This window comes from Nematostella vectensis, chromosome 6, assembly GCF_932526225.1.
Source record: "Nematostella vectensis chromosome 6, jaNemVect1.1, whole genome shotgun sequence".
NCBI classification, from domain to species: domain Eukaryota; kingdom Metazoa; phylum Cnidaria; class Anthozoa; order Actiniaria; family Edwardsiidae; genus Nematostella; species Nematostella vectensis.
In genome coordinates, this window is record NC_064039.1 from 353868 (window position 1) to 376630 (window position 22763).

Consider the following 22763-nt stretch of genomic DNA (forward strand, 5'->3'; position numbering starts at 1 on the left):
GAGAAAAAAGGGGAGGAAAAACAGAGTTTGATGGGCTAAATTCTGAGAATCCTCTCTGTATCGGCTAAGTTGTGCTCCGAGTTTGTATGCGTCCTCCCAGTCAAGTAAAAGTGGGTGATTTAAGCGACTACGAACACGGCACGTGAACTGACGCGTTTTCCGAAACGTTCCCGAATTAAGCCTAACACATGAGAGGATCATAGAATCTATAAACATGCTATAAGCCTCATCGTGGATCCTAGACTAGATCCTATGGGTACACCAACCCATGAAGAACAAGTCTAAGATTTGGTGATGGTTCCAATGTGTTTATTCCATTCACTTTCATGTACAAAGTTAACTTTAGTATTGTTTCCAAATTTGCTTTTCCGCTTTTTTGCGCATTTTTTTTAGATACACAGGTCAGGTTTTTATACTAAATCAGCTCATAATATTATTTCCCTATATTGCTTCCTACTTTCATCACGCACAGGTATAAATTACCTCCTTGGATTAAGAGTGTGCTCATTTCAAGATAGGCAAGAAGACAGGCATTATCTGTAGTTGAGTCCCGGGCGGAATGACTTCTTTCCTTGGCCTTCAGACCATGACTTGGATCGCTTAGAGAACAGCTTCAAATCATTCGAGTAGTTTTCGTCAAGCATGAGGACGTAATTCTGTGGCTCGCAATGTTCCTGAAACATGACGCATTTCTTATTTTATACTTCTCTCTTTTATCTTTTATTAAATTAATTGCCACTTGTAAGCCAATCAGGCAATGCTAACATAAACGTGCGAGCCCCAAACAGCAAACAGACAAGAACGGGCCTGTTCGCGAATAGTCGGGGCACAGACCCTTTGACGGAGCCTGGGGATGCAGCTCGCAGAGCGTAGCACTGCGTCTCTCGTTGCATGGTTCCGGTATGGATTCCCGGTGAGATAGTTGGATCTATCCTTTGCTACGAGGGCTCTTAGGGCTTTCCCCCTCCGAAAAACAAGTAATTCCAAACTTTAGCCTTGTTAGGCGGTCAGACACCAGAACTATGGTGGCTGGCTGAGGCGTTGTAAGGCATCGTACGCCTATTGAATCGACCGCATTGCATCTACGCTCTTGGAATTATTAACATCCCAACTTCGACAAGTCTATTTAGCTCCCAAAGTTTCGCTCTATTTATCATATAAAACAGTCTTTTATTTTAATTAAAGGTGAGTAGTAAAAAAAGTAGGAGCACCTCTCAGGGCCAAGCTATCAGAAGCTTGAACCACATTGGATTGGTGCACCACAGAAAATAGGAAACAAAAAAAAAAAAAACGAAAATAAAATAGAGTGTTGAAGGACTACATAAGTTGTACCAATATGCAAGTGTTGACGGACCACATAAGTTGTACCAACCCTTGCAAGTGTTGACGGACCACATAAGTTGTACCAACGCTTGCAAGTGATGAAGGACTACATACTGTAAGTTGTACCAACCTTACAAGTGATGAAGGACTACATAAGCTGTACCAACCTTGCAAGTGTTGAAGGGCTGTTGTACTAACCTTGCAAGTGTTGAAGAAGTTCTTGTACCCTCCATCCAGTAGGTACAGTTCAGGGTAGAAGAGACTAGGGTAGGATGGGCGATGAATGTCTCGGTCACGATTACGCAAGAATCGGCACCTGTAAAACAAAGGATGACGTTCAGGTTAGCAGATCCTTAACCCAGAGAATCCTTTTGCGAGCAGCATTCCAAGTATTCTGCAAACCCATGCATTGATGAACGGGTTGTTTACAGGGTAATGGCTTAGCCTGCATAGCAAGGGTTGCCGTGTTCTTCGAGGATAAAGAAACCCAGAGTAATAGTCTATTTCCTTCATTTTTACAATTTCGGTAGGCTATTCCTGATCACCTTATAAATCAAGTGGTTCCTGTAACCAAGAAAAAAAAATTGTGGAAAGGAAAAGCCAACTCACATGTCAGGTCCGCGTTTGGACGAGAATTCGCAATGGAAGATGACGACGACTCGCTTGCCTTCCTTGCACTTGGGTGTGTCGATGAACTGTTTTAACATCTCGTCCTTGGTGTAGATATTAATGGCGCCCTGGAAAACAGCACAACTTGTTTTATTCTAAACATGTGGCAACCTAAAAAGACATTGTAAGGCTTAGGGAAAACAGTCCTTTTCATTTGTCCATGTACTGATTCACATGTGTGCAAACCACAGAATTCCCAACATTCGGAAACAAAACATATCCCTAATGAGAGCCAGCTAGCAGGCTAAGAAACAATCGACATGGTTTGTTTGCATGGATTTCTTCTTTGTTTTATTTACATAGATTTTTCTTTGTTTTATTTGCATGTATTTCTTAATCGTTTTATTTACATGGATTACTTTATCGGTTTACTTGCATGGATTTTCTTCATGCGTTTGTTTGAACTGAATAACCCTTTTCCATCCCAGTTTGATGATTTTTTTTTCACTGTGTGTAGGCTGTACCTTGACATGTCCGCCATCAAACTCAAAGGGATAGCGGCAGTCAATAATGTAATACTCGTCAATCTCGTCCTTATAATCCCCGTTGATCAGCTTTGTCACCTGTAAGACAAGACATCTTGAACGTGAGTGCTAAACTCTTCTATTTCTATGGACACTTACATGCATCATTCTTGACCATAGATAGAAGTGATATGCTGTGGTGAATGCAGTCAGTTCAAATGTAATCGCTGTCCTTCTAAAAGGATCATGTTTTAACAGGGTTTCGGGTATACACCATTCCCCATTTGATCTGGTATACAACATTCAAAATAGGATTGCACTCAACTACGTGCCATTATATGCAGTGCTTCATGGGTATCAACTTAATAAGTACATTCTGTAAATATAAGCAGCCCAGGTTTTGAAAGTTATACTGTAGCATTCTTGTACATTCTGTAAAAAGCAGTCCAGGTTTTGATCAACTTTTATATATGTTACCCATGAACAACTGCAGGTTCAACAAAGGGATTCACAAGTGCAGCCTCCTTAAAATAGGTGCATGGCTCCTTAAACTTGACTTACAGTCTCTGGAGAAATGCATTTAAGGTCTTCATGTTGTCCAGTTATAGATGGCAGCACATACGTCTATAAAAGACAATATTCAAACTTTGACCAAGAGATGGCAGCACACACATCTTTAGATGCCAACAATATGGTTTAGCGTGTTAATTAAGCAAAATGTAAAGCTTTTTAGATAAGCCTAAAAAAGGCTCAAGCCATTAGTAGGCCTCTTCAACACCAGATTGCAGGCTGACATTAACAAACTAGACATCAAGGCTACCTACTACCCTACCGATTACAATGAAGAATACTCAACGCACCTTGCTAAAATCTCCTATTAGATTTCTGTTGCTCTCTGCAATAGAAAGATACCACATACATTTAAATATGAGCAGCTTTATACAGTAGGCAAGACCTTCATACCTGTGCTCAGCTTCCTGCAACAACATACAACAGACATTAGCATAAGAACTGTGTATTTGCATAAGACTATACCTGTCCCAAGGAAAGTGCCAATCTGCCAGTTTGGCCGGTTCTCGAAAACCTCAGAGTTTGATCTTTGAAAGGGGCTACGCTTTGGTAAATTGCCAGGCCGGGTCTGTAATGAATAAAGCAAACAAGTTTAATAACCCAGAAATGGACCTGCAGATGGTGGTTCAAAATGGGAAAAAGAAAGAATGGAATTTCATATGAAGGGGGCAAAGTCACTCAAAGTCAGAATGATCAACTCAAAACATTGCATACTGAGTAGTACAAAAAGAACATCTAGTTAAACGTAATAATTTGCCTCTTGCATGGGTATTACTGATAGGTATTCGAAGCAAATGCTAGAAAAGCACATCTAATGACCCAGGGATACATATCTACATGTGCCCAATTATAGGACAAGCCCCCTGAAATACAAATTCTACAACATTGCGTACCAGCAGGGCCGGACTGAGACCAGAGTTGCTTTCCACCAGGGACATGCATCTTTGTCTATACAAACAGAGTTTTAGTTAGAAAACATATGATACAGCACACACATAATGTAATTCAATGATACCTTAATCTTTTCTTCTCCATAGGGTTTGGATCACGGGGTGGGTTTGGTCTCTGTTGGAAGAAGAAATTTAATGATAAGGAAAAAATAATGAGTGGTACAGTATCTGAATCAAAGAGGGGGGATTTGATTTCCATTGTATGAGGTACAACAAGGACAACAAATGTGAAAAGGAGGAATTACTACCTTGAGAGCAAATGATTTAGATCTTGGTCTGGTCTTTTCCTTGTCTCCTGCAGTATTGAACAAGTCTCTGGGTCGTGCCTCTGCATTTATTTGCTGATAACAAAAGCACAAAAATACATATCACATACCAAGAAAGACTATGAGTGGGTTGATCCTAAGGAATGTGTCTGTTGGAATTGCTGCAAGTGGTAGTGCCAAGTAACCCTGTGTGGCAAAATTTAACAGACTTTCTTTACACATTTTCTCTGCATTGATTGTCCTCTATGTAATTCACCTTTCAGATATCTTTGTCAAATTGAGTAAACTTAAGATCTGAAGGCACTCCCACTTTGTCTTGTCTCATGGTTTGTATTGAGTGCTACTAGCAAGACTCGAGTCGTTAATTTATGACCTCATCATACCTTAGGTGTGTCCCCTTTCAAGAGAGTAAATGAGCTAGTTCCAGTTACAGGAGAACACTAAAATAAAAAAGTACTAATAATTATTATTGTTAATGCCTCTTTTAAGGGGGGGGGCTCAAGTTATTTAAAATGTAAACAAACAAATAATGATAGAATCAAAAAGCCCAAACTGTCGTGATCTCGTACCAGAACAATGAATACAATACACAAAAACTGGAAATCAACTCTGCAGAGTTGATTTCCAGTTTTTGTGTATTGCAAACAAATAATGAAATGCACCTAATCTTGTGGGAGTTTAAGCCTTGCTTTTGGCCATTCTAACACCTGTTTGGGTGGAGGAGGAGATGGGGAAATTTATTGGAAGCTGTGTGCTTAAAACAAGCATTTCTTGTATGTCTTTTTTCTTAAAATAAAACAAGGCGTGTTAATTTGACTATCAAGTGAAGAATGGCGCCTGGGGATGAAATGTTTGCTTACATTGGAAGAGACTAGAGGGGCACTTAGCAGGTTGGCCATTCCCTGTGGCATGTTCATATCCTGGAATTTAATAAACACAATTACAATTGTTGAGTGCTCAGTTTGATACTCAGTTGTAAAGGGGTTCTATGTGTTATAAAACTACAGTTTAACTGATGTAGAATTGCAGGATGTTTCCAATAAAATAAGAATAATAATAAAAACAGCAATAACAGTAATATTAACCTGGATTTCTTTGTATTCAGAATTTAATATTATTACTATTAATATTATTACTATTATTATTACTATTAATATTACTATAATTATAATTATTAATTAGAACTGGTCTACATACTTACTCTGAACACGGGAACTAGGATACTTTGTCAGCGATTTCTTAATAAAATAACCAAAAATGCATTCCCAATTTGTATTGAATATTGTATCCAGCAAATAAAATATCTCTAACCTTTATGCGAAATGTCTCCTGCCTCCCGATTCAGCAAAATCCTTTTTCGTTATATTTCTATTTCTCTTGTCTAAAAACCCACGCAATCGTTGTTTTCAACTCTCGACACATTTGAACAGTACTGAGTAACCATAGCCTCTTGAGTGTTTGTGACTAGCCTGAACGCTCTCCAAACCTAACTTTGTATTTACGTTCTATATAAATTAGGAAGGGAGTGAAACAACGCTCGATTCCATTGTTCGAAAACCTGCCTAGTTACGGCCAATGTTGTGATGTTGGTATAAGACACGATTGATTGACAGCTCACTTTCTCTTTGGTCTTATCTCGCCGCCGACACACTGCCCGGGCATGCAACTAGTGATGGGATCTGGGCTAATTTTGTCTAGGTGGGAAAAAGCAATGTTTTCCCGCTCAAATATCGAAAAATGTTATATAACTGCCACATGAATTTGAATTTTTACCTGGAACAACAGAAAATTCTGTAAGTTATCGACAGAGGGCAAAGTGTTTTATTAATGAAGAAGTGGAGAAGGGGGATAGAGCAAATCAAATTTTTATCTGGTCATCGGCTGCCATTTAACTTTTTGGATGATGAAACACAACAGTCCGTAGAAACATTTTAAAAATAAGACCCCGATCCCTGCACTTGTCGCATGCCCGAGCGTGTGTCGGCGGCGAGATAAGTTCAAAGAGAAAGTGAGCTGTCAATCAATCGTGTCTTATACCAACACCACAACATTGGCAGTAACTAGGCAGGCTTTTGAACAATGGAATCGAGCATTGTTTCACTCCCTTCCTATTTTATATAGAACCTAAATACGAAGTTAGGTTCGTAGAGCGTTCAGGCTAGTCACAAACACTCAAGAGGCTATGGTTACTCAGTACTGTTCTAATGTGTCGAGAGTTGAAAACAACGATTGCGTGGGTTTTTAGACAAGAGAAATAGAAATATAAAGAAAAAGGATTTCGCTGAATCTGGAGGCAGGAGACATTTCGCACAAAGGTTAGAGATATTTTATTCGCTGAATACAATATTCAATACAAATTGGGAATGCATTTTTGGTTATTTTATTAAGAAATCGCTGACAAAGTATCCTAGTTCCCGTGCTCTGAAATTTGAATAAAGATTATAATGGAGTAGTTACAAAATAATAACAATGGTAGAAAGTTGGTTCACATATGGTCCACTTGATAACTCATATTTTCATATAGCTTTATCAAACAATCAGAAATAGCCCTGTTGCACTGTCTTTTTGTTACCTTCTCCTCTTGAGCATTTACTAAGTCATCAATAAATCCATCATCACCAGCTTCTACATCATCTATATCCATGTCCCCTGCTCCGCTGTCCACACTGTCAGACCTTGCAGGAGATACCTGCACAAGAATATGTTATTAGTTATTTACTCCACTACTAAAAAGGCACAACTTCTCATTTGAACAGATAACCACTCAAGCGTTTTTTTGCGCTGGTGGATGATGGTCACACAATCAATTACAAGTATGCATGGTTGTGGTTGTTAGATCTTGAAAGCCTAGACACAGGAACAATAATCATAACTTGTTATTTATTTGATTAGTGTTACAAAATATTAACATGGGGACCCTATTACATCTTTGTCTGGATACTTTCTCTAATTATGACAAAGAGGTCAGACTAAGAACACAAACCTGTTCACTTAATGGGTCTGATAACGACCTTTGTGGTGGGAGTCGACCCTTGGAGAACCTTCTCACAAACGATGGGACTCTTGGTCTGGCAAAGACAAATTCCTCTTTTTGGTCTGCCTCCCCTTCACCTTCACAGCCATCTAATTGTAGGACTAGGGGGCTATTGATATTCTCCTTGTCACTCTCATCACAGCCAGCCTAAAGGGCAAAACAACCATAAATATAGAAAACACCTTTTAGGGTAGACCCTGTTAATTTTGCTTACTTCATAAGCAATAAACAACCAAAAATTGAAATTGCTAATATGTACATCCCATATAAATATCGAATATTCGTGTGATGGTATGTTAACTTCTAAGCTAATTTATGAGGCAAACTTACAGGTGAGCTATTCCATCTTCTAAACGAAGGCCTCCTGTACAACAATAGCACACATTATAAAATGGCTTTCAATATTAGGTATATAACACTTATGAATGCAGAATAGCTTATTTCTCAGAAGGTCTGCTACTAAGCACATGGCCATGGGCCAACATTGTCAAAAGATATTAAGAGAAGCAGATCTTCTATTTTGGGAATCTGAGCCCTGACTTTTTAAAAGAAAGACCTACTATTGTCATCAGTAATTTTCTTTAAGAGGGGGGCATGTGAGATTTTAAGATGAGCCTTTTTGATATAATAAAGTTTTTATGGCGTCAGCCATGGCTGGTAGGAATTTGGGGAACTTGGAACACATTGCTATTTGTTTGTTCCACATGAGTTTAGTAAAAAAAAAATAACATCCACCTGTTCAATAGCCCTTTACAATATGGTATAGGACAATATGCTATATTACACCAGCCAAACACAGCCACCTGCCAGCTGACTTTCGCAATCTTTATACAATGGATATTGACATGACACGAACGCCCCCACATGGAATAAACCCACAGTTCCGCTCTTTCCCTCACACGCGATATTCAAACACTTTCCTTTAGATTCGATAGGCTGGACTTTGTCCAGTTCGAATAGAGCTCGAAAAATGAAATGTAAGAAGGGTATATAAATGGTCAGTAGCTTGCAAGATAATTTGGGTGGCTTAACACATTAAGCCAGGAGCCAATGGGTTAAAGGGATAAAGCAATGATGCGTTCTTTTGTTACCTGAGGTGAAAAGACTTCTTCATGTCCGCCGTAGACCTATTCATCAAGAAATGAACATTAGCTCATATTTATCATGAAAAATTTGGTAAATTATAGTTTAATAAAAAGTTTCAGGGCTGTATGGTATGGAAAATAGCTGGATGTTGAAGATTAATTGCGCGATAGAAAGAATTCTTTCACTTCGACATGCATGAAGAACAACAACAAAAGAAAACTAGAAGTACTGAAAAAAACGGTTTTTACCTGAACAAATATTAGACAGATAGCATGAAGCTTAGGTTTTTCTACTGAGTAGAATAACTTACGAAGAAACAGACAGTTAACAAAGATTTTTAGGAAGGAATGTAAATTATTGGCATGATGTTGAAAATGAAAGCGGAAAAAAGTAGCTAGAACTAGAAGACTCAGACTTGCAGTTTGTTCATCTAGACGAAAAATATCGCGTACAAGATGATGCTTACCTTAGAAGTTCAATTGTCGGAGATTCACAGCTAGGCCACATTGGAGAGTCGGGACAATATCCTGAAGAGAATTTATAAAATGTTATTTAAAGCAAAAGGGATCAGTCTACTTGAGTATCTCTTCATAACTCTCTCTCAGTACCTGACTCATTTGACATAGTTCGTAAAAAACAAGGCGAGGGCGAAGCATTGTCGCAATTCGACAGAGATAGTTTCCTTTTAGGTGTCTTCCCCATGCTAGAATAGAAAAAATATAAACAGAAGTTAGAAATATCGCGGTAATCTTATAAGTAACAGTGCATCTCGCTCATCTCAAATTTCCGCGGGCCAGCACGAAACCACGACGACAAAATATGCGAAATATAGCCCACAACAAACCTTATCGAGTTATGCTCAAAATTCATGGATAACTCCGTAATAGGAGAAAGCACTGCGTTAGGAGCAACATCGCCGCTAGAATTCTGAAAGTCCAAGGTGAAGCTATCGGCTCTTTGTCTGCAAAAGCCAGCCATGTTGAATTCTGCTTTTGATGATTTCTGCTTCTTATTTCGCGTGTTCCCGGTTGAAATAAAACCTGAGTGTAGTTGAGATTCTAAATTTAGGTGGGAGGGTTGTTAGAAAACAAGGGAGGAAGTTTAAACTACACGAATTCGGGATTTACGGAGGAGAATTCAGCACTGTTCAAGCATGTTGTGAAGTGAAGCCCGCCGCTATTTCAAACCGAGTTTTCTTCGTGTTATGTACAACATTTGCATTGGGCAACAGCCAATCAGCTCTCAGGACGCGGGAATTGTTTGGTATCCCAGGGACCTTCGAGTAACACACTTCCGCTTCCGGTCAAAAGGCCACGCGGGCAAATAAAGGGACTTTTCCTTTTTTAAAAACCGCACAATACGAGGAATATTGATGTTATTGAGACACGTGTTGGGATGTTCGAATTGAGCTTTACCTATTTACACTTATATTAGTTCTCTCTTTTTCTGTCAAATGGATTCTCACAGAACATGAACATAACATAATAATAATAATAATAATAATAACAATAATAATAATAATAATAATAATAATAATAATAATAATAATAATAATAATAATAATAATAATAATAATAATAATAATAATAATAATAATAATAATAATAATAATAATAATAATAATAATAATAATTAATAAGACTTTATTTAAAGAGGAAGCACTTAATAGCCAATTGGCTAATAACCTTGTGGCCCTCACCTAAAATATTGCATACTAAAAATTTACAATTACACTTACTAAAAATATATGATAAAAATGGCAGAGAAGTATATATAAATATATATCTATATTAAGTTATATAAAACTAAATAAACATAAATCAAACACTATAAAAATTAAACGTTAAAATGTTGCAAAATCTTTTGATCTTTAGAGCTTTGTTCCATAAATTAATTTTAAAACATCTAAGAGAGTCTACTTTTCTGGCATCTAGACTTAAACTGTTCCATAGTTTTGATGCGGAGACAGCAAAGGTGCGCCCACCTTCGGTCTCGCGCTTAAGGGCATATAACATTAAGTTTACTGTATCTCGTGTTTCGAGAGTGACGATCACTGTTTAAGGACAAATGTTCTTGGAGATAACTTGGTACATTACCGTTTATGCGTTTGTACATAACTGCGCAACTATCAATTTTACATTGTTCATAGAATGGAAGCCACTGGAGTCTGTAAAATTTCGACTGATGGAGTCAAACGGTCCGCATACAAGATTGTTCGCGCCGCACGCTTTTGAAGCTTTAGAATTCTGTACTGCAACTCTTTGTCGCAAGATGACCATATTACATTAGCGTAATTCATAACGGGCTTTATGATAGCATTAAAATAATTAATGCGTTGGTTTAATGGCAGGTACGAACGAATGTTTCTCAAGATGCTATGCGGGAAGCGAGCTTTTTACATACTTTGTCTATGTGAATGTTAAATGACAACAAACTATCAATTTCAAGGCCCAAGAGAGTTGCTTTGTTAACATTATCTAAAATTGTATTTCCATCGATTGAAATATTAAGTTGACTGTTTAATCTTGTGGCTAGCCGTTTTCCTGTAATCGTCAGAACCTTGGTCTTCGATTTATTAAGTGGTAGCTTGTGGTAGTGGTAGCCCAAGACTGAATTTCGCTTACAAAGGTGTTTAAAGTGCGTTCCAGGTATCCGCGGATGCTGTGACTGTTGTATCATCAGCGTAAAAAAGATCTATTTGAGAGCTTACATGCAGCGGCAAGCCACCAATGAATAGAATAATTGACCCAAAATGCTCCCTTGCGGAATTCCGTGCTTGATAGGAGCGTCACGTGACATGTTGCCATCCACACATACCACTTGCATCCTATTTGATAAATCAGATGATTCCATACACCTGTAGTTTCTTTATCAAGAGTGCGTGGTCAACCATGTCGAACGATTTTTGGTAATCTACCAACACCATGCCTGACACTTTGTCATTGTCTAGATTAAATAAGATAGAAAAAAGAAATGCAAATACTGACCGTAATAATTCGAATAAGCGTCCTCTTTTTATAAAGCGCCTCCTTCCCAGTAAGCGCCCCCCCCCCCTTGACCTCAGAATATTGAATAAGCGCCCCCCCCCCCCCTCCTAAATAAGCACTCCCGTCTTAACAGCATTTGTACTGTCGCCTCACTTTATCGCAAATATATTTTTTTCGGCCGATAAAGCGGCTCCTTGAATAAGCGCCCTGTCTTAAGACCCCCCCCCCCCCCCCCCCCCCACACACACACACAAACATAGAACAAATTGAATAAACGCCCAGGCTCTTAGCGCAGTTTTTGTATATCTCTTGTATTTTCAAGGGAATTCCTTTCTCAAAGAAGATAGGAAGGAGGTACGATAATCTGTGGTAAACGTGGCTATGTATGTGCGCAATCACTTAATTGCCGCTTATCTTTTTGGATCTACAATCCGTGTCAATAATAATAGCTGAGACTTTTAACCACTTGCAAAAAAAATATATTTTCCTGTGAGAAAGGCAATCCCCACCCCCCCTCCATCAAGACTATCTGGGGGGGGGGGGGGTTGGGAGGTTTTGAAGGGATGGTATAGTCTGTTGATCTGAAAGTGCCTTTTTCTAAAAGGGCTGGGGATAGGGGTAGGGGGTCTCAGCATGTTTGTCACGGATTTTAGTTTTTGGGCCAGTTTTTTATTGTCGCGGTGTTTTCAAAGGCTTTACTAGACAAAATGAGGACCTAGATTGATAGAGTGCAATCCTCTACTGGGGACAAAGTCAATGTGCATATAATCCAAAACTTTCTGACGGCGGAAAATAAAATAGCTCTTGCGAGTTTGAAAATGTCGCCTATTGTGTTGTTTAGTATCACAATAATGGAAGCGGTTTTACTTCTTTTATTTTTTAATAAATGTCGCCCACAAACACAAATAGCAACAGAGAAGAGCCGATATTTCACGTATGACGACGGAAAATCTTAAATACAACAACATTTTCCACACAATGTATTATGTTCGGTAACAATAGGGTCGAATTGAGGCTTGAAAAAGACAACGGCACCTTTGCTACATAAGCCCCAACAAAACCACTGAACGAGATCGTGTGAACCACAGAATGAAAGTGATGTACCACTGAACGAGATCGTGTGAACCACAGAATGAAAGTGATGTACCACTGAACGAGATCGTGTGAACCACAGAATGAAAGTGATGTACCACTGAACGAGATCGTGTGAACCACAGAATGAAAGTGATGTACCACTGAACGAGATCGTGTGAACCACAGAATGAAAGTGATGTACCACTTAACGAGATCGTGTGAACCGCAAACGAAAATAGATGGTATGTAAAGCGATAGCTCATGGGAAGATCTCAAGTCGGTGGAGAGGGGCATGTAATGTACCAATTAACGCCTAGACCTCAAGAAATCTGACTAGTTCTCAGAAAATGATTTGTAGGCCTAAGGAAATCTCCAACTCTTCGAATTGATTTCTAGGCCTAAGGGAATCTGTCCAGTTCTCGGAAAGTGATTTCTAGACCTGAGCGAATTTGTCCAGTTTTTGAGAAGTGATTTTTAGGAAGCTAGTTCAGTGTCCATCGCCTCGGTGTCTGGTTCGGTTGTCTCGGATTCCTCGTTGAACATGAACTCCTGTTGGTACTCCTTGAGGAATTGTGTGGAGCGCGACTCGTCGAAAAAGAGGGAATATACTCTCTTGATGTCATCCATCGCGACCTCTGTACCCTACAGAACAAGAGAGCACTGCAAGTTAGAATAATTTACCTATGCATTTCAAACAACGTTGTCAGTGTGAATAGCAAATGCCAACGTTGTCAGTGTGAATAGCAAATGCCAACGTTGTCAGTGTGAATAACAAATGCCAAATTGTAGTTTCAGGGCCGGAAGGTGCTGATGGGTACTAATATTGGTAAGTAGTAAGATATAACTTGGGATATAAATGTTATCAATGCAGAGCCATGCATTATTGACAACCTGGTGGATAAATGTACGATAAATACATAATCCCCCCTAGCCCCGAGGGCTACAACGCTTGGCATATTTTTAGTTAGTTACCAACCTTCCTCTTCCTGCAGACGAGGCTGGCTGCCGTAATGAGCTGAATGGAGTAACGCAGAGAGGTCTCTTGAGCGATTTTAGTCAGCACCATCATAGCGTCGTCTGACATTTCAACATCTTCCTCCTCACACCTATCAATAACAATAATCAATAATAATATACTCACACATCACTTGGCTTTTAAGAAAGCATATAAACATTGTAATTGATGGAGCCTCTTATAAACCATTTGCAAGGTAGAGACATTTCAACATCTTCCTCCTCACACCTATCAATAAAAATAATCAATAATGATATACTTACACATCACTTGGCTTTTAAGAAAGCATATAAACATTGTAATTGATGGAGCCTCTTATAAACCATTTGCAAGGTAGGGACACCAGATAAGCATGAAGAAACTATAACAAATCTAATATTGGCTATGGATTTCTACACCTAACACAACCATCAGTTTCTCAGACTATCATTACCTAATAGTGAGAATGTGCCTCAGGTCTTTGCACACCTAACAAAATCATCATAGTTTCTCATACTGTCAGTGAGAATGTGCCTCAGGTCTTTGTACACCTAACAAAACCATCAGTTTCTCAGACTGTCATTACCTAATAGTGAGAATGTGCCTCGGGTCTTTGCACACCTAACAAAATCATCAAAGTTTCTCAAACTGTCATTACCTAATAGTGAGAATGTGCCTCAGGTCTTTGTACACCTAACAAAATCATCATAGTTTCTCAAACTGTCATTACCTAATATTCAGAATGTGTCTCAGGTCTTTTTGAACACCTAACAAAATCATCATAGTTTCTCATAATGTCATTACCTAATATTGAGAATGTGCACATCAGGTCTTTGTACACCTAACAAAACCATCAAAGTTTGTCATACTGTCATTACCTAATAGTGAGAATGTGCCTCAGGTCCTTCTCCTCGTACGGATGAGTGGAGATGATGAGCAGTCGATCAAGGAGATCCAGGGGGATGCCATGTGGACTCTTGTAATTGGTACCACGAATTCTGAGAATGTCAATACAGCTCATTACTAATTGAACTTATAGAACCAGCCAGGATTGGCCAGCAGGGGGGGGGGAGGGACAAGGGGGGGGGGGGGATAGTGTATTGTGTATCTTTAATGGGAAACTACAGTACTGCCTTTTGGCAGCCAGGAGAGGGAGATAATCAGGCCGATATTATTTGTCTTTTATGAGAAAATACTGCTTTTTGGCAGTCCCCTAAGAGGAAGTAAAAAAAGGATCTGGTGTTCAAGGCTACATTGGGACATACTATGTCCCATTTGCATTAGGTATCTATTTTTGTCTCATGTAAAAACCACAGAACATCAATGAAACCACTCCGTTTTCACAAAGAAACAAAGCATACCATTCCAACCTTGCATTGACTCCCTAAGAACCCTTCCCTCCCCCTAAATCATACCATTTCAACCTTGCATTGACTCCCTAAGAACCCTTCCCTCCCCCTAAATCATACACATTTCAACCTTGCATTGACTCCCTAAGAACCCTCTCCCTAAATCATACCATTCCAACCTTGCATTGACTCCCTAAGAACCCTTCCCTCTCCCTAAATCATACCATTCCAACCTTGCATTGACTCCCTAAGAACCCTTCCCTCTCCCTAAATCATACCATTTCAACCTTGCATTGACTCCATAAGAACCCTTCCCTCTCCATAAATGATACCATTCTAACCTTGCATTGACTTCCTAAAAACCCTTCCCTCCCCCTAAATCATACCATTTCAACCTTGCATTGACTCCCTAAGAACCCTTCCCTCTCCCTAAATCCTACCATTTCAACCTTGCATTGACTCCCTAAGAACCCTTCCCTCCCCCTAATCATACCATTCTAACCTTGCATTGACTCCCTAAGAACCCTTCCCTCTCCCTAAATCATACCATTCTAACCTTGCATTGACTCCCTAAGAACCCTTCCCTCTCCCTAAATCCTACCATTTCAACCTTGCATTGACTCCCCAAGAACCCTTCCCTCTTGACTTTTTATTAGGCCTACTTTGTGATTCCCCTGTTTGTAGCCATAATCAGGACGGGGGCCATGTCACTTTCGAGAGCTCTGTTTAGGAAGGAGAAACATTCGATGTCCAGCATGTGCACTTCGTCCACAAATAGAACCTGAAAAATAAAATTTTAGGAAAATATGGAATACTGTACTTTTAGAAAAAGAACATACCATGTCAAGTACAATATATGTATTCACAACAGAATCAGGTAGTCAGTTGAAAGATTTAGTTATCACATGGTGTCTCTTGTGATGTCGTTCTGGTAGTCAGTCGAAAGATTCAGTTATCACATGGTGTCCCTTGTGATGTCGTTCTGGTAGTCAGTCGAAAGATTCAGTTATCACATGGTGTCCCTTGTGATGTTGTTCTGGTAGTCAGTTCAAAGATTCGGTTACCACATAGTGTCCCTTGTGATGTCGTTTTGGTAGTCAGTTCAAATATTCAGTTATCACATTGTGTCCCTTGTGATGTTGTTGTTCTGGTAGTCAGTTCAAATATTCAGTTATCATGTAGTGCCACATGTGATGTTGTTGTTCTGGTAGTCAGTTCAAATATTCAGTTATCACATTGTGTCCCTTGTGATGTCGTTCTGGTAGTCAGTTCGAATATTCAGTTATCACATAGTGTCCCTTGTGATGTTGTTCTGGTAGTCAGTTCGAAGATTCGGTTACCACATTTAGTGTCCCTTGTGATGTCGTTCTGGTAGTCAGTTCAAATATTCAGTTATCACATTGTGTCCCTTGTGATGTTGTTGTTCTGGTAGTCAGTTCAAATATTCAGTTATCACATAGTGTCCCTTGTGATGTTGTTGTTCTGGTAGTCAGTTCAAATATTCAGTTATCACATTTAGTGTCCCTTGTATTGTTGTGAGCAATGTAAGGGATGACCTACCCCAGGAACAATATCCGCTTTGCCTTCCTCCCGCCATTCAGCAACTTTTGAATTAATCTGCTCACGCACCTCTGACTTGATCTCTCCAGTGTCACCTGGTAGAAAGTAAGAAATTTGTTACTTGTGTTCAATAAAAATCAATAAAATTACAGGAAGGGTGAGAATTTTTTTTTCAATTAACAGTGTGGGGTTTAAAATGTAATTGAAAGTTTGAGAATTTGGTTTAAATTTTTGGAAGTTGGTGTGAAATTTCAGAGTTTGATGTGAGGCCTTAGAACTTGGAATACAATTAGGTGGTTTAGAATTTAGTGTCAGGTTTTAGAAGTTTGTGTAAGGTTTTGGAATTTGGTGGGGGATTTTTGAATTCAGTGTGACATTTTAGAATTTGGAGTGAAATTCATAAAAAATGAGGTGTGATATTCCAGCATTTACAGTAGTGTAGGATTTTGGAGTTTAGTGAAAGTGACTAATAAAACAGGGCTTGGAATTCAATAAATAAAAGCTAACCTGCGAACAGAGCCAGGAAACCTTGGGTTCTGCTGTTGATGACATCAATCTCATGTAAGGTGACAGTGTGAACGACTTCTTTCCTCTTCTGTAGTTCTCCCTCGGGGCATTGCACAAACTTGGTCTGAAATTAGTAGCAGGGTTTAAGTGAAATGCTTAGAATCAGTTCTTGTTACAAGAGTAATTTTGATAATGAACGTACCTGTGGCCCCATTGCATCATAGTCCCTTGCCCTTGTAAAGGATCTACCAAGCTTGGATATTTTTCCTGTGGCTTTGTCGATAGTAATTATATCCCTAAATTGCATAAAATTAATAAACATCAATCGCCAAAAAACTTTTTGTTAATACAATTTATGAAGTTAAAACCTAAATCAGATGGGGGTAGTAGCAGGAAGAGCTTGCATGTTAAACTGCAGGGATGGTAGTTTAACATGCAAAGAGCTTGCATGTTAAACTACCATCCTTGCCCTTCCTGTACTGTCCATCCTTACCCTGCCTGTACTTCCCATCCTTACCCTGTCTGTACTGTCCATCCTTACCCTGCCTGTACTTCCCATCCTTACCCTGCCTGTACTTCCCATCCTTACCCTGCCTGTACTGTCCATCCTTACCCTGCCTGTACTGTCCATCCTTACCCTGCCTGTACTTCCCATCCTTACCCTGCCTGTACTTCCTATCCTTACCCTGCCTGTACTTCCCATCCTCACCCTGCCTGTACTTTCCATACTTACCCTGCCTGTACTTCCCATCCTTACCCTGTCTGTACTGTCCATCCTTACCCTGTCTGTACTGTCCATCCTTACCCTGCCTGTACTGTCCATCCTTACCCTGCCTGTACTTTCAATCCTTACCCTGCCTGTACTTCCCATCCTTACCCTGCCTGTACTTTCAATCCTTACCCTGCCTGTACTTCCCATCCTTACCCTGCCTGTACTTCCCATCCTTACCCTGCCTGTACTTCCCATCCTTACCCTGCCTGTACTTCCCATCTTTACCCTGCCTGTACTTCCCATCCTTACCCTGCCTGTACTTCCCATCTTTACCCTGCCTGTACTTTCCATCCTTACCCTGCCTGTACTTCCCATCCTTACCCTGCCTGTACTTTCCATCCTTACCCTGCCTGTACTTTCCATACTTACCCTGCCTGTACTTTCAATCCTTACCCTGCCTGTACTTCCATCCTTACCCTGCCTGTACTTCCCATCCTTACCCTGCTTGTACTTTCCATCCTTACCCTGCCTGTACTGTCCATCCTTAACACGCCTGTACTTCCCATCCTTACCCTGCCTGTACTTCCCATCCTTACCCTGCCTGTACTTCCCATCCTTACCCTGCCTGTACTTCCCATCCTTACCCTGACTGTACTGTTCATCCTTACCCTTCCTGTACTTCCCATACTTACCCTGCCTGTACTGTTCATCCTTACCCTGCCTGTACTTCCCATCCTTACCCTGCCTGTACTTCCCATCCTTACCCTGCCTGTACTTTCCATCCTTACCCTGCCTGTACTTTCCATCCTTACCCTGCCTGTACTTTCCATACTTACCCTGCCTGTACTTTCCATCCTTACCCTGTCTGTACTTTCCATACTTACCCTGCCTGTACTTCCCATCCTTACCCTGCCTGTACTTCCCATCCTTACCCTGCCTGTACTTTCAATCCTTACCCTGCCTGTACTTCCCATCCTTACCCTGCCTGTACTTCCCATCCTTACCCTGCCTGTACTTCCCATCCTTACCCTGCCTGTACTTCCCATCTTTACCCTGCCTGTACTTCCCATCCTTACCCTGCCTGTACTTTCCATCTTTACCCTGCCTGTACTTTCCATCCTTACCCTGCCTGTACTTCCCATCCTTACCCTGCCTGTACTTTCCATCCTTACCCTGCCTGTACTTTCCATCCTTACCCTGCCTGTACTTTCAATCCTTACCCTGCCTGTACTTCCATCCTTACCCTGCCTGTACTTCCCATCCTTACCCTGCCTGTACTTCCATCCTTACCCTGCCTGTACTTCCCATCCTTACCCTGCCTGTACTTTCCATCCTTACCCTGCCTGTACTGTCCATCCTTAACACGCCTGTACTTCCCATCCTTACCCTGCCTGTACTTCCCATCCTTACCCTGCCTGTACTTCCCATCCTTACCCTGACTGTACTGTTCATCCTTACCCTTCCTGTACTTCCCATCCTTACCCTGCCTGTACTTCCCATCCTTACCCTGCCTGTACTTTCCATCCTTACCCTGCCTGTACTTCCCATCCTTACCCTGCCTGTACTTTCCATCCTTACCCTGCCTGTACTTTCCATCCTTACCCTGCCTGTACTTTCCATCCTTACCCTGCCTGTACTGTCCATCCTTAACACGCCTGTACTTCCCATCCTTACCCTGCCTGTACTTCCCATCCTTACCCTGCCTGTACTTCCCATCCTTACCCTGACTGTACTGTTCATCCTTACCCTTCCTGTACTTCCCATCCTTACCCTGCCTGTACTTTCCATCCTTACCCTGCCTGTACTTTCCATCCTTACCCTGCCTGTACTTTCTCCTTTGTAAGGGACTCAATCATCTTGGTTCCCAGATCATAAATTGTCTCCATCTCTGTGGTTTTGAGGGTGAGTTTGCCAACTTTGGCTCCCTGATATGACAAGAGTAGAAGGTATAGAGCGTAACAACATCAATCCATGGGGTTTAGAAAAGAAAACACAGAAGAGATGGAGAACGTGCAAAGGGAGTTTTAGAGCACTCACTGTTCCAGTGGTTGGTCGATCAATCTGAACCTCAACTACTTCTCCTTCAATGATTTCTGTTTCTTCCCTAAAAAAGCAAACAAAAAAGTTGACATGAATTGGGTGATACCCTACACATTATTATAATCTAACATTTTCAAGATAAGGCATGGTAATTTAACATTTGTGTTCAAGTATAGTACATAGAAACTAAAATATTGGATAAAGTAATTGTGTCCTTGGTTTCTAGGACACGGCCTGAAGTATACATTCACATACAGGTATCTCTCTTTATCTAAGATTTTCCTTTTTCATGTTTTGATTGATGGTATACTTTTTGAATGGGAGAGAATAGCAATAGCACAGAACAAGTAGGCACATAATCTATATGTAAAGTGTCCCATCTAATCAAAAAAGTAATCTAATTACTGAACAGGCAGGAGTACTTTTTTTACTCACTTAATGCGCACACCAATAGACTTTCTGAAGGCCTGGGTAAGTGCCTCTGTTTTACTCATCTCCAGAGAGAAGATTTCACTGCCAGCAATAGAGGTAAAGGGTGTGTCTGGTCCAAGAGATTGAGCCATACCTGTAGAGAGCACAGAGTTTTACTTAGTTATGTAGAGCACAGACTAAGTTACTAAGTTGACTTAGTTGAGTTGGGAGCACAGAGTTTAGCTTAGGATGCATTGAGAGCACAGAGTTTGACTTAGTTATGTAGAGCACAGACTAAGTAACTAAGTTGACTTAGTTGAGTTGAGAGCACAGAGTTTAGCTTAGGATGCATTGAGAGCACAGAGTTTAGCTTAGTTATGTGGAGCACAGACTAAGTTACTAAGTTGACTTAGTTGAGTTGAGAGCACAGATTTTGAATTAGTTGTTTAGAGCACAGAGGTTGACTTAGTGGCATTGAGAGCACAAAGTTTGACTTAGTGGTGTTGAAAGCACAGAGTATGACTAAGTTACACAACTAAGCTACACAAATAAAATACAGATGATAACCATATTAAAAATACTGCATTTACCCAATGTGCTAGACACACTGACCAGAATGACCTTAAAAATCAGAGAAAACCACATCTTTTGGATAGAAAATACTCATGTATAGCATTGTATTTTGTGTTTTAAAACTCAACACATATGAACTAATGAACTATTGACAAGTAGGCTACTATAAAGTATGACTTTTAAAATAATACATTATAGAATCGAATAATAAACTAAATGTCATAAAATTAAAGAATAATTGTGAAATCAATTACTATAATAATAATAGGGTTTTTTTGACAGTATCAAGTAGCTTCTTTTAAGAATAATAACAAAATGATATTGAAAAAAGGTTTGTCTTACCCATAGCTATGGCTGTTTTTCCAGTTCCTGGTTGCCCAGCAATCAGCACTGCTCTGCCTGCAATCTTGCCCTCTTTAATCATCTCAAGGATGATACCAGCAGCTCTACGTGCAGTCACCTGCCCAACCATCCCCTGGGAGACCTACAGAGCACAATTAGACATGACATTAACATGACAACCATCATTTTAAGCCCATGTACTCAAGGCATGTGTACATTACCTGTCTTGCTTCCAATGCATCATCCAAGCCAAGACCACGAATGTGAGAATGTGCCCCTGGAATGGCAAGTTCAAAAATAGAAATCAGGGTATTATTTTTGCTTATAATATCTAGGGGGCTTAAAAAATAAATCAACACAAGGTAATAATTTCTAGCATTAGTCACTGCAAATCAGGACGAACACAACATTACGGAAAAACATGATAGTATGATGCTTCAAATAAGCCCATTTCACCTCTATTAAAGTGAAAACTTTCTCTAAGTACTTAGTGAGTAATAGCAAACAATTTATCAAATGCTACTTCTTTTACATTGATGCAACTTTTTGTAAAGTTTTATTGAAATCTGAGCATTTCCTCCCTGAGCCCATACATATTGCAAGGATGACCAAGAAAAAAACATCGTAAAAAGCCAAAAACTGGGTATACACATTGCAAGGATGACAAAGAAAAAACATCGTAAAAAGCCAAAATCTGGGTATGTGCATTTTGGCCTTACATTATTTGTGTTTTGAAAATCATTTCGGAATACAAGGAACCAATAGCCATTGTAAGAAATTGTGTCTTCTTTCTCTATAACGAATTGCACATTTTCCAGGTTTTTCCATTATGTCGACGATTACTTGAAACATAAGCAAAACTACTCTTGTGTTGATTTATTTCCCTTATTGTTACTCTACAGCTTGTCTGTATTTTTGATATTTTAAAATGATGCCTGCAGAAAATTTCACTCTTTATTCAGGCTGTTATTCAAAGCATGACAGGGAGTTCTTCGGCTTGGTGACAACTGAAGTGACAACTGAAAGTGGTGCTGACATGGGCAGGCTCCTTTTATAGCACAGTTTCATGTTCCAGTCCCATTTTGTTTTTGTTTGCAGGGAATAAAATGAAAAGAGCACTAAAATAAAAGAATTCTACCTACCAATTCTTTCTATTCTTGTGATATCCCGTACCTCTTGAACTTTCTGAGCTGCTACCTATAATAAAACACTTTTTGAGATGAATTATTTGAAGAAAGCCTGTTGTAATTCTTATTCGATGATAAAGTGTTAAACAAACTTATAAATCATACATGCAAGTACTGTAAGAATGTGATACTGCTAGTTAAACTGGGTTTCTATGCCAACTCGGATAAGTATTATAAAACAGCACCAGGGATAAATTAAATACCATGAACACTAATTCAGGTTGATCGGAAGCTGGATTTTACAAATTTTGAGACCAGTTAGCTTCCTTTTTACGGTTGGTAAAACGGCGCTCATAAGATATCTACGTTGTTAGTAACCGGGCATAATTTCCTCAGCATGTCAAACTTTCGCCAGGACGCGGGAAAAGGAAAACACGTATATTCTACTAAACTATGCCATTGACTCTCAAAAAAATGCGAATACATTATGGCAATGTGATAAAGTATTAATCAAGGTAAATAGTTTTAAAACACGGGGACAATTTCAAGCTTAAAATCGCAAACTTTCATAGCACATGGATTTGACTTACCGCCGCCATTTTGGTTCTTGAATTTCCGATTGACAATCGATCCGTGTAAGAAACCTCGAGCATACGCCGAGATTATCCGATTGGTTACCGTTGAATATTCTCTCATCAAATAGTTTCAATGTGATCCCCGTCTCT

The 22763-nt window shown here is 39.7% G+C and overlaps 2 protein-coding genes across 3 annotated transcripts; both read right to left on the minus strand.

The window, feature by feature from the left end:
- Window positions 1–292: 292 nt before the first annotated feature.
- Window positions 293–9559, minus strand: LOC5511488 (M-phase inducer phosphatase 1). The gene is made up of 19 exons (XM_048728473.1): window positions 9207–9559; window positions 8971–9065; window positions 8829–8889; window positions 8368–8403; window positions 7607–7640; window positions 7226–7423; window positions 6815–6931; window positions 5103–5162; window positions 4626–4682; window positions 4225–4317; window positions 4042–4091; window positions 3920–3974; window positions 3492–3594; window positions 3317–3351; window positions 3018–3080; window positions 2457–2555; window positions 1933–2060; window positions 1522–1639; window positions 293–674 (listed from the first exon to the last, which is right to left on the minus strand). The coding sequence occupies exons 1-19, from the start codon at window positions 9338–9340 to the stop codon at window positions 534–536; spliced, it is 1677 nt and encodes a 558-aa protein (XP_048584430.1). The 5' UTR covers window positions 9341–9559; the 3' UTR covers window positions 293–533.
- Window positions 9560–12205: 2646 nt separating this feature from the next.
- LOC5511511 (ruvB-like 2) lies at window positions 12206–22728 on the minus strand. 2 transcript variants are annotated; one of them, XM_048728768.1, is made up of 14 exons: window positions 22629–22728; window positions 22054–22108; window positions 21133–21188; window positions 20912–21053; window positions 20021–20150; window positions 19583–19649; window positions 19364–19470; window positions 17036–17129; window positions 16834–16957; window positions 16327–16421; window positions 15429–15547; window positions 14296–14415; window positions 13400–13529; window positions 12206–13065 (listed from the first exon to the last, which is right to left on the minus strand). In XM_048728768.1, exons 1-14 carry the CDS (start codon window positions 22689–22691, stop codon window positions 12898–12900), a joined length of 1470 nt encoding a protein of 489 aa, XP_048584725.1. In that variant the 5' UTR covers window positions 22692–22728; the 3' UTR covers window positions 12206–12897. The 2 variants fall into 2 exon arrangements, with proteins under 2 accessions (XP_048584725.1, XP_048584726.1); XM_048728769.1 differs by lacking the exons at window positions 12206–13065; window positions 13400–13529 and adding an exon at window positions 13564–13666.
- Window positions 22729–22763: the final 35 nt, after the last annotated feature.